The 17,289-nt window shown below is 41.8% G+C and overlaps 1 protein-coding gene across 3 annotated transcripts in view; it reads left to right on the top strand.

Annotated features, from left to right (window-relative positions):
• inpp4b (inositol polyphosphate-4-phosphatase type II B) overlaps window positions 1–17,289 on the top strand; it is a 915,802-nt gene that overhangs the window by 93,131 nt on the left and 805,382 nt on the right. For all 3 annotated transcript variants that reach the window (XM_078539235.1, XM_078539226.1, XM_078539253.1), the window contains exon 3: window positions 5,039–5,103. In XM_078539235.1, coding sequence (XP_078395361.1) covers window positions 5,039–5,103 — 65 coding nt within the window. The remainder of the gene's footprint in view (window positions 1–5,038; window positions 5,104–17,289) is intronic.

The raw sequence follows: 17,289 nt of genomic DNA, 5'->3' as shown, positions 1-17,289 counted from the left end.
TTTGAAAGTTTGATTTGCTCAGTTTACATGAAGATTAAAGTTCCCCACAATTATTGCATTGCCCTTTATTATAAGCTCCAATTATTTATGCTTTGTCTGATGTTTTAGGTACTGTCACAGGGTTAATAGACTACTCCCAACAGCATTTTCTGAATCTAGTTATTTCTAATCGCAACCCATGCTTATTCTACTTTCTGATCTTCTGAGACAAAATCTTTTCTTCTAATGTCTTTATGTCATTCTTTAGTATCAGGACTGCCTCTCTCCTTTACCATTCTGCCTGTTTTTTCAAAATGTTGTATACCTTGGAATATTTATTTCTTGATCTTGGCCACCTTGCAACCATGTCCCTGTAACGGCAATCAGATCTAAAACATTTATTTCTTTGTGCCTCGAGTTTGTCTATCTTATTACGACTGCTTCATGCCTCAGATAACGAACCTTCAATTTTATTTTGTATCTGAATCCTTTGCTTGGACTGTATTCGCTGATGCACTATTACTGTTAAGTTCTATGTTCCTTCCTGTGCCATTCTGCTTGTCTTTACCCACATTGCTACAGTGCTCGATTGCCTCGACCCTCCTCTTTAGATTTCTAAATTTCCTTCACCTGACCCTGTCCTCACCCCCACCCTACCCCCAGCCTTTTAGTTTAAAGTCCTGCCCACAGCCTTGGTTACACAATCTGCCAGGATGTGGATTCCAGCCTGGTTTAAGTGGAGCCCATCCCAACAGAACAACTCTCATTTTCCTAAGTACTGGTGCCAGTGCCATTGAATTGAAACTCTTTCTTCCCACAATGCTGTTTGATCAATGCATTTAATTCTCTCATCTGCTTGACCCTATACTAATTTGTGCTTGGCCCAGATAGTTACCCTTGAGGTTCTGCTTATTAAGTTAGAATCCAGTTACTCAAACTCTGCCTGCAGAACCTCGTTCTTTGTTCCATTTATGTCATTGTTTCCTATGTGGACCAGTACAACTAGATCTTTCCCCTCCCACCAAGTTCTTCTCCAGCCATGAGGAGATGTTCTGAGCCTTGGTGCCGGGCAGACAACACAACTTTCTTAACTCCTGGTTTTGGAGTGGGCCAGTGAGGTAGTAGAGCGTGCCTTTCTGATTGGAGGTGAGGATGTTATGCAGGGATAGTAAATGACGTAAATGCCGAAGAATGAAAGGGGAGGAACTGTGACCAGTTTGCAAGTAAGAGATGGGAAATGAGCTGTATGCCCATTTGTTGATCCGGTGAGGTAATTGAATGTCTTCCTACACTAGATCCAGATCTTTGAAGTGATATTTCTGCAGTTGATTTCCTCTGTCATCTCATGCCATATTTTCAATGAGAGGCTGTCGTGCATCTTCTTCCCATTTTGTGGGAAAGGCACATCCATCCTGTCACTGACAGCTGCCATAATACCTCCAGTGAGGTTTATGAATAACTGAGGGTGATCACTCCACTCTTTCCAGCCATATATACTGCCTAACACAAAAAAATTGAGATATAATCAATGTTCTTTTTCAGTGAATGCAACCTCTCTTTAAGAGGTGCATTCAACCGTTAAATATCCCACCTTGGGACTGCTACTGCAAGTAAATGTGGATAGGTGGCCTGCTGCAGGCACAATTTATCTAATGAAATTCACTATTTAAAATTAGTCAGATCTTGCTCCGATTTTGTCTTCCGGGATGCTGCCTGATTCCACTGCCTCCCCACCCCTCTCCCACCCCCACCAACCCACCAGCCACCAACTCCGATTTTAACTAATCCTGCTCCGAATTCAAATTGCACTTGTAGTATTAAAGAGGTCACTCTGAATTTAACCTTTCTAAAACATTTTTTATAATGCAACCTTCAGCTATAATGAATATTGTTTGAAATATTGAGAACTGTTTGTCCTGAATAATTTGAGACATACTTTGTTTCCAAACAAGTGAAGGGAAAATATATTTTACTGGATAGCAACCGTGATGTTTTCTGATTTCTTTTTGACTGCAGTAGAAATATGTGTGCGTTATTGACATTTCAAGCATGTATATTAAGGTGCATATTTAGTGAAGCCATTTGTAGCTTTTAATAGCAAGGTGCTTGCTACATTAGCTTTGTTGCCATTGAGCTTGGAGCCATGAGTATTGAAGAGCTGAAGCAATGAACTTAGCCTTGAGTCCTTAGTGGGCAGAGGAAGTGTTTCTCCCCAACTAAAGTTTGTATAATTTGGATTGAAGTCGTTTTGAGCTTTCAATAGATCATTGATGTTGGCTTATTTCCCATCAGGTACTGATTTGCTTTTGCTTGGTGGAGCAGGCTTGATGTGCCATGTGGTCTACTGCTGCTCTTATTTCTTATGTTCTAATTCTCCTGGGAGTGGATTTGGATCTAGAAAGGGTGTAGAGGTGCCTGTGCTGAGCGAGGCCCCAGGAAACTTGCTTACTGGAATTTCCTGAGTTCCCAAAATCATATTGAAATGCTTAAGAGAACATAAGGAATATAAGAGCTAAGAGCATAAGGAGTCTGCTCCGGCGTTCAATAATATTATGGCTGATCTGATCACGGCCTCAACTCCGCTTTCCTGTTTGCCCCCATGATCCTTGACTCCCTTGTTGATCAAAAACACTTTGGAAGGAGTAATTTGACAAGGAAGTATTCAATGAACGGCATGACACTAGGAAGTTCTGAGGAACAAAGGGACCTTGGCGTGTGTGTCCATAGATCTCTGAAGGCAGAGGGGCATGTTATTGGGGTGGTGAAAAAGGCATATGGGACACTTGCCTTTATCAATCGAGGCATGGATTACAAAAGTAGGGAGGTCATGTTGGAGTTGTATAGAACCTTAGTGAGGCCACAGCTGGAGTATTGTGTGTAGTTCTGGTCGCCACATTATAGGAAGGATGTGATTGCACTGGAGGGGGTGCAGAGGAGATTCACCAGGATGTTGCCAGGGATGAAACATTTAAGTTATGAAGAGAGGTTGGATAGACTTGGATTGTTTTCACTGGAGCAGAGAAGACTGAGGGGCGACCTGATCGAGGTGTACAAGATTGAGGAGCATGGACAGGGTGGATAGGGAGCAGCTGTTCCCCTTAGTTGAAGGGTCAGTCACAAGGGGGCACAAGTTCAAGATGAGGGGCAGAAGGTTTAGCGGGGATGTGAGGACAAACCTTTTTACCCAGAGGGTGGTGACGATCTGGAATGCACTGCCTGGGAGGGTGGTGGAGGCGGGTTGCCTCACATCCTTTAAAAAGTACCTGGATGAGCACTTGGCACGTCATAACATTCAAGGCTATGAGCCAAGTGCTGGTAAATGGGATTAGGTAGGTAGGTCAGGTGTTTCTCACGTGTCGGTGCAGACTCGATGGGCCGAAGGGCCTCTTCTGCACTGTGATTCTGTGAAAAATCTGTCTAAGAATCTATCCAGCTTCTCAAGTTGTAGGGTATTTCAAAATTATCAGATTTATCTATTATATAACATTGCAGGTCAATGGGCAGTATTCATATTTGGACAATTTTATCATGGCAAAATATACTTGGCGCACAATTATTTGCTTGAAAATTGCACTTCCATCACACAATGGCACTTGAAAGTTGCATCTGCTTTGATTCTGCAAGATATACTTTGGCCCTGATTGATAACTACCCCCACTTGTTGAAAAAAATATCGGGGATGGGGCATTTAAAATAATGCGAATTACTTACCCTCTTCTATCCCCACCGCCTATGTGCCATTTCCCGATATTAAGCTGCTCTTTTGACAGGCAAGCATGATGCCTGCAGGAAGGAGGTGGGGTGGTTCTACTTTAAATATGTAGACCAGGTCTGATGTTATAATTAGGATTGAACCTGCAATTTCACCCTGAGGTATAAATGAGGAGTCAGTGTCTGTTTACCTATCAGACATAACCTGCTGGGAGCCAGCTCCTGGGCCACAGGTGACCCAGAATGTAAGTTAGGCATCCCTGTGGGCCACAAGTGCTCCCCCGGGCCTTAGGAGAAAGTTCTGGGCCTCGCTTGCCCCAGGTTACCCCTGCTCCTGATCTTTGACAGATTATTTTCCCCTTTCCTGATCCTGCTCAGAGCTTTCTACACTACCGTCTCTCCTCCCCGCCATCTCCAATGGTGGCCATACCCTCTCACCCCTTCCCTCCCTCCCACCCCGACCCCTGCCCCACTGTTCTACCCGCCTTTGACTGCCATTCACACAAGTCCCTAGCTGTGGTCCCTTGCTGCTAGATGGACACTCCTGTCCACCGGCCAAGTAGTTAATCCAGTTGTGAGGCATGTTACTTAGTATAGATTTATTTAAATGAGGCCCTGCCATTAAGATTGGCAGGTTGTCCATGTCCCTGACCTTTGCCAGGTTTGTTTCCTGCTACCTGGCTTCCCTACACTTTTTTCAAGGCCTTGTATTTCAAATGGGGGTGTTCTTGTCCATTTTTGCTGTGTGTTACTTTTTAAGAATCTTTCCTCAACTGCTTGTCAGAGAGGATGCTTCCCTGATTTGTATTTTAATTACTGAATATTGCTAAATTAGTTTTGCAAATTATTTGATGTTTTGCATGCTGAAAATAATTTGCTTCATCTTAATGAACCACAATGCATGGTCACATTTTTTAAAAAAAGGACTGATTAATATTTCAACCTGTCTGCGTGGTTCGCTGAAAATGATTCGCATAAACTGAAGCCAGTTTACCTCGCTGCAATACATTATCACGAGCTTTGTCTTTATTTTAAAAAAAGACCATCGTCTTGTTTTACATAAAATCACACAAGTTCCTGCTTCTCCTTCCCCGCGAGATGAGAAGCCAATGAAAAGACAGATGGTTTCTGCTGCAGTCACCAAATCTCTCAGCTGCAGGGTAAGAAGAGCCTTCTGGGGAGTTATCTGGCATTTAGCAGGCTGTCATATGTACGCAGCTGCTGGCTGGATCAGGAATTTTCTAATGATTTTCTTCTCTGACCTTTATTACTGATGCATCTTCTTTCAGAACCATTTTTCCTTCACCAGCCAAATGCCATTTTATTAATGTTTCATTTTCTCATGCAGAACTCACAGAAAGATGGTGCCGCTTGAAAGGAAACCTGCTCTTCTTAATGAAAAATAGAAGCAGTGTAAGTAATCACCATATCTCTTTCAACCTAGGTTTTATTGTGTTTTCCAATTAAGCTTCACATTTTATGATCGCAATATTTTCCTGGTGTCATTCAATGGCAGTTTAACAAAATGAAGAGTTCTGTGCCGAAATCAACTTTCTGATGAGATTTGTTTTGCAAACTGTGTCAACTGTTTCTTGAGATATTTTGAACAAATAGAGATATGAAAAGCAAAGTGATATTTTTTGAAATATGGATGAGGAGTATTGGAGCTAATTGATAATTGTCAGGGTGGCTGAGTAAGCAACTATGCATGTCAAATCTCAATTCAACAGTGCAAACATTTGTAAAAGCTACATGTAAATTGAATACAATCTATGCACACGAAGACTGTCCCCAAGGTGTGGTATAAACAGCTTTAAAATTTAATTAGCTGATAAGTGTGCTGACAGTGGAGCAGCAAAATAAATATGTGTAATAAGTACTCTAGGTGGTTCTGGCACTTAGTTGTATAAAACAAAGAATCTCTAGGTCAAAACACAAGCATAATGACATGCTTCTAAAGGTCTTGCATCCTCTTTCGTGATTAATTATGCATCAAAGTTTTTCAATTTCATGTTGTAGTTTAGTCATTTTCTTCATTAGTAGAATCTGTAATTTGTATCTTTACTCTGCTGTTGTAAGGTATGAAGGCTTGCTTATCGTAAATATACTCCGTGAAATGGAATCTTTCTAGAAAGGTTGACAATTGGTAGTAATTACACTTTTAGATGTGCATTTTGTTCCTATATTTGTTACAATGAAATCTAATGTTCCATGATTTATTTTCAATCATTAAAAATATAGGCGACAGGGATAATAAGCAATTAATTAGCAATTATATTATTAGACTGTCCTTTAAAAGGAGTTTGCCATGTGCAATGGTTTCTGCTTGATTTGAGCTTTCCTGATAGTTACATGAAAAAAAATGTTGTCACAGTGCCTGTATTAGAAACCAATCTAAATTATGTGCCGTCACTTTCAGACTCCTTTTAACTCTTGAGATGGTACATGATTTCAACTGTTCTTAGTTTCCACCAAAATAATCTTGTTCATGTACCTAGCAAAACTATTCTGTTTTAGCAGATGATTTAATATAACAACAAATAATACAGCCATTTAGGAAGATGTGCTATTATTTGGTTGTTCACTTGATGTTTGTGTAGAAGCTAAATCATTGTATAGACATTGCTGCAACACTGTTTGCCTATCTGTTATATTTGCTTTTGTAATGTGACCCATTTTTTTTGGAACAACTTTCCATGTAAGTGGTGTATGTACAGCAAACAATTCAGACTTGTATTCAGTAAAATTTAACATGGGAGAGCTGCAGTTGTCCAACCCGTCAGTACTTTGGATTTTTTAAACTTCCTTCAGAATGGTGTGAATGCAACCAATTTCCTCCAGGGATAGTTTTAATACCTGTAGAGTATGAAACAGAGATTCTGAAGTATAATTATAAATACAAACTAAATCACTATTTCTTTGTAATTCCATTTCATTTTTAAGTATAATTGTTTTTAAATGATTTCTGGGTTCTGTTTGCTGCAATTATTGTACGCCATAGGTTTTCGCACTGGGGTCTGTGAATGATGTAGAGATTCTGGGGTTTTTTCATGTTAACGTCTGAGGCCAGGAAACCATGTTTTTTGAACTCAATTTTTTCTGTATTTATTGACCAAACAAGCATGCTATTTATGTTGCTATATACAGGTTTTTAAAAGTTTTCTGCAATGAATCCATTGTTTTCTTCTGGTTGCTTGCACTGTGTTTTGGAAGCAGGAATAGCAGATTCCTGACAGTATAGAATTACAGTCAGACTTCACTATAATGAACCCTCTCCAGACTGGCAGAAAATCATTATAGTAGAGTTTGGCGACCTGTGGCATTAGAAAATGAGGGTAGGATCAATTTGAATTGAACACCATTTTATTCTCTTAAAGCAAAATCTATGCAGTGTAGATTGCTTTATATTATTCATGCTTTTCTCAATACTCGCTGTTTCTATCTTGTCAACCAGTCCAAAGGCCCTCAGTTCCAGGGTAACGACTGCCAAATTTTTTGGCCCTTGTGTGGAATGCAACGTCCGATTGTGGAATGTTACTCTCATTGGCTGTCTCAAATCAGTGATAGACCATCTCATCAAGATCTTCACGAGTCACAGTACAAAATTCTTTCCTCTAAATTTGCCATTTATTTTCAGAGACAAAGGTGATCTCTTGCTCACCATCTTCACATGTTGTGTGACTGCAGTTGCCCTGTGCCATTTCTTCCTTGCAGTTGCTTCCTTATTCCCGCTGCCTCATTGGAGTTTGTTTACAGTTGGCAAGCTATCTTATCAGGCAATAAATGCATATGTCATGTGGGTTTGCAATACAATAGGTTACCTTTCAATTAGCCTCAGCTTGAATTCCATCATTGCATCTGGGTAGATACTGCTTCAGTGTTCATTGCAGTGGGGCTCATTTCCATTGTAAAAACTTGGATCTTGCTATTGGGATCATTGAAACCAGAGGTTCATTATAAGCAGGATTCATTATAGCGAGCTTATGCTGTATTTATTGGAGACCCAGACAATGTGCCAATATCTGCAATGGTTATCAGAATGTGCCAGTATTTGTAGATGTCCCCCCACACAGAAAGGTTTGAAAACCAATGCTGCACCACAACACTATATTGATTATTTTGTCATTTTGTTGCCTGCTTGTTCCTGCCATCTCCTATCCATCCAACAGGGATTATAATTACTTTCCTAGAATCTTATGATACAGAAGACAGTCATTTGACCCATTGTCCCTCTGCTAGCTCTTTGAAAGAGCCTTCAAATTATTCCTGATCATTTGCTGTTTCCTGATACCCCAGTATTTTTAAAGTATATATCCAGTTCCCTTTTGAAAGATACTACTGAATCTGCATTCTTTCTGATAGTGTATTGGATATCATTCTTCACTAAATAAAATAATTCCTCCTAATCTCCACTATGGCTCTCTGTCAAGTATCCTGTCTCTATTAGTTACTAACATTCCCACTAATGATAGCACATTTTCCTTATTTACTCCATCATAACCCCTCATAATTTTGAACATTTCTACTAAATCTCCTCTTAACCTTCTCTGCTCTAAAGAGTGCAATCCCAGCTTCTCTAGTCTCTCTATACTGAAGTTTCTTGTCCCTGGTACTATTCTAGTAAATTTACCCTAGACCCTTTGGAGTGCAGTGACCATGTTTACACTTGTGGATTCTCGTGACAAGTAGCAACATAAAAGGGACAAGTGGACTTCAAGTTGGATTTGATAGCATTGTTTCAATTCTGGAATTGGAGTTGGTTGCAGTTTAAATGAGATGTAAATAAACTGAGCATTTTATAGAATATTTTGCTTTTACAATTTAATGTGACCGAAACTGATGATGGACTTCATTTCATGATATAAGTCACTCCAGAATAATTTTTTACTTGCCAGATATTTAAAAAAATACTTTGCAAATTTCACCTTGGCCTGACAAGCACCAAGCTGCAAATAGTCTGGTCATACCATGTGTTGCGGTCAAAGATAAGCCATGATCGTAATGAATGTTGGAGCAGGCTCGAGGGGCTGTATGGTGCACGCCGGCGTCTAGTTTTTAAGTTCTTGGTCCAAATATCTTGGAAGGGGGTCCTAATGCCTTATGCAAGAACCAATCTTGTGTATTTGGCCTGCTGCAACCAGAACAAATGTGCAGTGCAATTCATACTTTCATTCGGTTCTCACTTCTAGCAGCATGAAGCTCTGTTCCTCAAATGCAACTTGCTACTGCCCATAAAGAACACTTAGATAAGCATTTGTGGGACATTCATTAGCTTGAGTAAATGATGCTTGTGAATGAGTGCAACACACTCCTCTCATCCCCACAGTTTCATGATCCTCCCAGATGAAAAGATCCAGAGATAATCGGATGACTTGGAAGATTCAAGTTTCATGCCACTCAGATCAGCAAGCCCAAGAAGTACTCATGACCCATATCTCACCGATACGCAATGGCCAGTGCGATTCCTGATTCACCCTTCTTTCTGGTCCTAAGTCCTCCTCCTGTCAAGGGAAAATGTTGACCCTTATCAAATATGTAATGGTGCTAAAATGTACAGAACTACGTGAGATTCATCTGTATGTATTTGTAAGTTAACCTGTAATGTATCATAAAATAGGGACACACTGGAGAATGCAATAAATATCCAAAAAAAAAAAGATTTTGGAAGGGTATTTCAGCCCTTTAAGTACAGTGCTGCAGTGTTGGAATTGATGTTGTGGAAAGAACCATTAACACATGTGATGTGATGACTGCAGCAGCATTTCTATAGCAGGGTCATAAATTAGATTGCAGCTTTCTTTTAATTTAAACCAAGAATGCTGTGAATTACAAAATGATCTGTTCTGCATTAGGAATGAATAACTATCCTTGTGGAAATATTGAATGACAGCAATAAATATATTATATGAGAAGTAGGCTTTCCAGGCACTCATAAAACTACCTGTAATAACAGGATTGTAAATAGTATGCTAAGAAAACTGGCAATAACAGAAAATCTATTACCTTTTCTCCTTTTACCTGTTTTGACATCAATGGACAATGACTTTCTATTGCTAACACTAAATAAATATCATAATAAAATTAGCAATGATCCAGTTTCATATTGTGGTTGTATATCGTAGCTGAGTCCCAGCAGCAGCTGTCACTCCACCAGCTGTATACATGATGAGAAGCGGTGATGTTCTTTCACGCTGTGAGGAGGCAAACCTTATAGAAGTAAACAATGGATGTGTGTTTTCTTTTCCTGCGCAGTATTTCAATTTTTGTTTCTCTAGCAATTAAAGTCAGTGCAAAGAAAATCAATTCTTCATTTCCAATTTGACTTTAAATACTGCACGCACACTAAACTCCAGAACCTGAAAACAGTAACTGTAAAATTACTGTTGGTGTCCACATCGTTTCCTTCATTATTCATTTGTCCAAACAATCCTTTACTCTTAAAGAGAAACCTGACTGGTCAGAAATCATGAATCACATTTGTAAATAGGAACCCTGCTTCATGATGTTTTGATAAGCTTTGCCATCTAACAGCACAGTAAGGGGAACAGATGTTGTTCATGTAGCACACTGGGCAAGTAATCTAGAGACGTGGATTAAAAATCCAGAGGCTGAGTTCAAATCCTGCCATGTCAGCTGGGGAATTTAAAATCTGAAATAAAAAGCTAGTTTCAGTAATGGTAACCATGAAATTACTAGATTGGCGTAAAAAAATCCAACTGGATCACTAATATCCTTTAGGGAAGAAAGCCTGCTGTCTTTACCCAATCTGCTTGAAATAGGGCTCCATTCCCACAGCAATGCCGCTTGACTCTTAACTACCCTCTGAGATGGCCTAGCAAGCCAGTCATAGCTAGCACAAAGGAAAGATGGTTGTGGTTGTTTGAGGCTAATCATCTCAGCCCCAGGACAGTGCTGCAGGAGTTCCAAAGCCCATCCATTCAGCTGCTTTACTAATGACCTTCCCTCCATCATGGGGATGTTTACTGATCATTATGCAGTGTTCAGTTCCATTTGCAACTCTTCAGATCATGAAACAGTCCATACCTGCATGCAGGATGATCTGGACCACATCCTGGCTTGGACTGATAAGTGACAAGTAAAATTCATTTCACGCAAGTGGCAGGCAATTACAATCTTCAACAGAAGAGAGCCCAACCACCTTTTCTTAACATTCAGCGGTATTACCATTGTCAAATCTCTACATCATCAATATCTTGGGGACCAGAAACTTGACTGGACCAGCCGCATAAACACTGTGATTACAAGAGCAAGTCAGAGGTTGGGCATTGTGCAGTGGCTCACCTGCTGACTCTCCAAAGCCTCTCCACTACCTAAAAGACACAAGTCAGGAGTGTGATGGAATACTTTTAAATTAGTGCAGCTCCAAAAACACCCGAAGCTCAACATCATCCAAAGAAATCAGCTTGCTTGATCGGACTCTGTCCAGCACCTTAAACATTTAGTCCCTCCACTGCCAGCATGACAACTGCCAGGCATATCATCTCCAAAATGCACTGCAGCAATTTGCCAAGGCTTCTTCAGCAGCACCTCCCAAAGCAATGATCTCCATCATCTGTAAGAACAAGGGCAGCAGGTGCATGGGAACATGGCACCCTCCTAGTTTTCCTCCAAGTCACACACCACCTGACTTGGAAATATATCACTATTCCGTCATCATTGCTGGGTCAAAATCTTGGATCTTCCCAAATAACAGCACCATGGACATAACTTCACCAGATGGACTGCAGTGTAAGAATGTAATTCATCACCACTTTGTGGGGCAATCAGGGATAGGCAGTAAATGCTGGCCTTGTCATTGATGCCTGTGTCTCGTGAATAAAAAAAATTAAAATGATACAGCTTTCCTTTGTGTAAGCAAATAATGCTGATGTATTCTCCAATGTTAAAATAAGAAAAAAAAGAAGATATGTATGAATAGAAATTCCTGCTACTAAGAATACTTATACCAACAGGAACTGAGCAATCAGGAGCAGGAGCTTGCTAGCATCCCAACTTTGTGCATTGCCATTGCTCAGTGGTAGCACTTCTTCCTTTGAATGAGAAAGAAGTAGATTCAAGTTCCACTCCAAGAGACACAGGCCTGGATTTTCATCCTTGTACCCTTGGCTGAGAACCCAAATATCTATTGGAATAACAGAACACCTGATCCCCAGAGGAAACATTGTTTGATTGACAGCTCTGGCTCTCTGATCTCTGTGGTTAATTTCACAATGTTTGTTGACATAAGTCAAGTGGTTTCAAATTTTGTGATTTGTGGTTTTGAAACTTCAAAGGGCCTGGATAATTGACACTTTTATTAGTTTGCTGTCCAGACTACTTTTTTCATAGGAGGACGTGATCAATGGGTTAAATTTTTTCAAAGCGTTTTTTTAAACATCCCACTTTACACTGTGGTGTTTATTGGTTCTTGAAAGTGTACAGTGGGTCAATGAGCATAGAAGTGCCGGAGCTTAGCTAGGGGGCATGAGAGGCCTGAGGGGATGGGTGGAAGGGCAGACCTTGGCATAGGGGGTATGAGGGGACATAAAGGATGGGTCGAAGTCCAGAATGCCATCGGGGGCATAAAGGGACAGAGAGGATGGGAAGGCAGAGCCTGACATAGTGGACATGAGAAGACATAGGAGATGCGTGGAAGGGCAGAGCTTGGCATCGAGTGTTTGGGGACATAGGGGATGGGAGGGGGAAAAGCTTGGCATAGGGGGCATGAGGGGACATAGGGGTGGGTGTAAGGGCAGAACATGGCATGGAGGGACATAGGGGGTGAGTGGAAGGGCAGAGCCTGGCATAGGGACAGAACTTGGCTTAGGGGCATGAGGGGCCATGAGGCGGTGGGTGGAAGTGAAGAACTTGGCACAGATGGTATCAGGGATCATTGGGAGGGTGGGTGGCGGAGTGTAAATTGGCATGGGGGCATGAGGGAGACCTTTTGAACTTACTTTTTAAAAGGTCCTCTCATGCACACTAGGGTTCACCACTCCTCTAAGGGGCCATGCACCACAGCTCTTTAAAAACCCGGCCCGACTCCATGAAAATTACAGAGGCCAGGAGCTATCTATGTCAGCAATGGAGCTGGCCAGGTTGGGAGTGCAGGATGCGAGCTTTTGACAGGAAGCAGCCCGCACCCTTTAAAGGCACTCCCGAAAATTAGACAGCCCCCGAATGGGATCTGGAACCCCAGAATCCCGCCCGCCATTTTTAAAGGGCTCCTGAATCAACCTGACTCGGTGAAAATCCAGGCCGCAAGGTCTAGCCTGACACTCCAATTTACTATTAAGGAGCACTGCATTGCTAGACATGTCATTTTCCTGAAACTGCGGTCCAATCTGTCTTCTCACATGGATCCTGTTTTCGATCTTCCAGAATTCCTGAGATTCTAGAACAGTCCCCATGAATTGGTAGGTAGCAAATGTAACTCTGCTATTCAAGAAAGGAATGAGAGAGAAAACACAGAACTTTGGACCAATTAGGCAACATCATGAGTAGAGAAAATGCTAGAAATTATTATTAAGGACGTAGTAATAGGGCACTCGGAAAATCACCACATAATTAGGCAGACTCAACACTGTTTCTTGAAAGGGAAATTGTATTTAGTAAATACATTAGAGTTTTTTGAGGGTGTAGCCAGCAGAGTAGATCAGGGGTGGTATCAGTGGAAGTAACATTTCAGAAGGCATTTAGTAAGGTGCCACACAATATGTTGTTACACAAGATTAGGATTTGTGGCATTGGGGTAATATGTCAACATGGATTGAGAATTGGCTAACGGACAGAAAATAGAAGAGGAGTAGATGGGTCATTTTCAGGATGGCAGGGTGTATTTATGAAGTGCTTCAAGAATCAGTGCTTGGACCTCAGCTGTTTACAATCCATATCAGTGGTTGAGAGAAGAGGCCCGAGTATAATGTATTCAAATTTGCTGCTGACATGTAGTTAAGTGGGAAAATAATCTGAGATGGATGTAAAAAGGTGGCAAAAGGATATAGACCGGTTACTTGATTGGACAAGAAGGTGACAGATGTAGCATAATGTGGGGTAATGTGAAATCCCACTTTAGTAGCAAGAATGGAAAAGCAGAATTTTTTTTTAAAAAGGTGAGAAACTAGTAAATGTTGTGTTCAGAGGGATTTGGGTGTCTTTGTACACAAATCACAGAAAGTTAACATGCAGGTATAGCAAGCAATTAGGATGGCGAAAGGTATTATTTATTGCCTTTATTGCAAATGACTGGAGTATAACAGTGGGAAAGTCTTGCTGCAATTATACAGGAATTTGGTGAGACCACTTCTGGAGCACTGTGTACAGATTTGCTCTCCTTGCCTGAGGAAGGATATACTTCTCTTGGAGGGAGTGCAGCGAAAGTTCACTAAACTGATTCCTGAGATGAGAGTGTAGTCCTCCAAGGAGAGATTGAGTAGAACGGATTTATATTCTTGGAGTTTAGAAGGATAGGAGGTGATCTCATTGAAATGTTTAAAACTTTTGGAGGGCTTGAAAGAGTAGATACAAAGAGGCTGTTTCTTCTGGCTGGAGAGTGCAGAACTAAAGGTCATAATCTCAGAATAAGGGACAGAACTGTTATGGAATCATAGAATAGTTATGACGCAGAAGGAAGTTATATGGCTCATCAAGCCTGCACCAGCTCCCTGCAAGAGCAATCCAACTAGTCCCACACCCTTGTCCTTTCCCCTCAATCTTGCAAGTTTTTTTATCTTCAGGTACTTATGCCATTCCTTTTTGAAAGCCATGATTGGATCTGCCTCCATTACATTCTCAGGAAGTGCATTCCAAATTGTAACACTCACTGCATAAAATATTTTTTTTCCTCATGTCCACCTCTGGTTTTCGACCCCTTGGCTAAAGGGAACAGAACTGGACACAATATTCCAGCTGAGGTCAAACCAGTGTTTTATAAGGCTTCATCATAACTTCCTTGTTTTTGTATTCTATACCATCATTTATGAAACCCAGGATCCCAAATGCCTTTTTTTAACCAATTCCTCAACTTGCCTTGCCAACTTCAATTATTTGTGCACATATACCTGCAAGCCCGTGTTCCTGTACCCTGGTTAGAATTGTGCCTTTTAGTTTAAATTGCCCTTCCTCCTCCACCCCACCAAAATGTGTCACTTCACATTTCTCTGAATTAAATTTTAGCTGACATGTCTGCCCATTCCATGAGTTTGTCAATGTCCCTTTGAAGTCTATCATTATCCTCCTCACAGTTCATAATACTTCTAAGTTTTGCACCATCTGCAAATTTTGAAATTGTGCCCTGTACACCCAAGTCCAAGTCATTAATATAGATCAGGAAAAGCAGGGATCCTAATACCAACTCCTGAGGAACCCCGCAATATACCATTCTCCAGTCTGAACAACAACCGTTTACCACTATTTTCTGCTTCCATACTCTCCACTGTCCCTTTTATTTCATGGGCTTCAACTTTGCTGACAAGCCTGTTATGTGGCACTTTACCAAACGCATGTTGGAAGTCCATGCACAACAAATCAATTGCATTGCTCTCAATAACTATTTCTGTCACCTCAACAAAAAACTCAGTCAAGTTAGCTTTTAACAAATCCAGGCTGGCTTTCCTTAATTAATCCAAACATGTCCAAATTTTGTATTTTTCCTTAGTTCTCTTGAAGAGTCATACAGACTCGAAATGTTAACTGTGTTCCTCTCCGTAGATGCTGTCAGACCTGCTGAGTTTTTCCAGGTATTTTTATTTTTGTTTTGGATTTCCAGCATCTGCAGTTTTTTGCTTTTATTTTAGTGTTTAATTGACTGCCACTTCTCTTCAAGGAATGCCTACCTTGAAGAAATATTGCTCTTCTCTCCGACAGGATTTCTGTCTCTCTCTTTTGCCTTGTTCACCTTCATTGTTTTCCATTTCTCTCCTGGTGTTTGACAAGGTGTTTACTAAAACTCGCTTTCACAGCCATATTTCCTTCCTCAGTGACTGTCTCCATCTCCGACTTACCCCACGTGGATTTCAACTGAAGTTCCATCCCTCATGTTTCGAATCCACCCAGGATTACAGGTATCTCTGGGACATACAACGCTCCTCGGACTGCTGTTCTCGTCGCATCCTGAGATCCACACTCAGTGCCATGCGCCGCCATATGAACACACTCGACCTCTCCCTCCAGCAGCACCGCCACACCCTATTTCTAAGCTGCCTGTGCCCCCAGTTTCATTTTATTCTTCGTCTCATCCGACGCCTCAACAAGAAACCTTGTCTCTTTCTTTCAAGTGCAAACGAATGCAAGCTCCAACAATTCATCAACACCAACGCCCATCCAGGACCCTCCACCCATGTCTGTCCCTCTGTCCCCATCCCATCTTCCAATCCCAGCCCTGGCCGTGTATTCACCATACCCCCTGACCTTCCCCTCTCTGATGCTGAACGTTCAGTGCTCAGCAAAGGACTTAGTTTCATACCCTTGCGCCCTCATCTCAATGAATTTCAGGCTCAGCACGATGCTGAAATCTTCTTCCGCTGCCTTCGTTTCCGTGCTCACTTCTTTGGGCAGGAGTCCTTTCCCTGTTCAACGGATCCTTTTACCCGCCTCCAATATTCTCCCTCCACCTGGACCCCTCCCTCTGGATTCTTACCTTCTCTTGATCTTTTCATTGAGAACTGTCGGCGTGACATCAGTCGTCTTAATTTCTCTGCTCCTCTCACCCACTCTAACCTGTCTCTCTCTGAACTTGCTGCATTCCGTTCTCTCAGGTCCAGCCCTGACATTGTCATCAAACCTGCTGACAAGGGTGGTGCTGTTGTTGTCTGGCGCACTGACCTCTACCTCGCAGAGGCTGAGCGTCAACTCGCAGACACTTCCTCCTATCTCCCCCTGGACCATGACCCCACCACTGAACATCAAGCCATTGTTTCCAGGACTGTTACTGACCTAATTTCTTCTAGAGATCTTCCTTCCACAGCTTCCAACCTCATAGTCTCCCAACCTCGGACGGCCCGCTTCTACCTCCTAGCCAAAATCCACAAACAGGACTGTCCCGGCAGACCGATCGTGTCAGCCTGTTCCTGCCCCACGGAACTCATTTCTTGCTATCTTGACTCCATTCTCTCTCTCCTTGTCCAGACCCTTCCCACCTACATCCGTGATTCTTCTGATACCCTACATCATATTAACAATTTCCAGTTCCTGGCCCCAACTGCCTCCTCTTCACCATGGACGTCCAATCCCTCTACACCTCCATCCCCCACCGGGATGGTCTGATGGCTCTCCGCTTCTTCCTTGAACAGAGGCCCGAACAATCCCCATCCACCACTACTCTCCTCCATCTGGCTGAACTTATTCTCTCACTGAACAATTTCTCCTTAAACTCCTCTCACTTCCTCCAAATAAAAGGTGTGCCTATGGGTACCCGCATTGGCCCCAGTTATACCTGTCTCTTTATGGGGTATGTGGAACATTCCTTGTTCCAGTCCTACTCCGGCCCCCTCCCACAACTCTTTCTCCGGTACATCGATGATTGCTTCGGTGCTTCTTTATGCTCTTGTCTGGACCTGGAAAAATTTATTAATTTTGCTTCCAATTTCCACCCCTCCATCA

Source organism: Cetorhinus maximus, chromosome 1 (assembly GCF_964194155.1).
Source record: "Cetorhinus maximus chromosome 1, sCetMax3.hap1.1, whole genome shotgun sequence".
NCBI lineage: Eukaryota > Metazoa > Chordata > Chondrichthyes > Lamniformes > Cetorhinidae > Cetorhinus > Cetorhinus maximus.
Note: the sequence above shows the minus strand (reverse complement) of the source record. Positions and strands in the feature narration are given on the sequence as shown.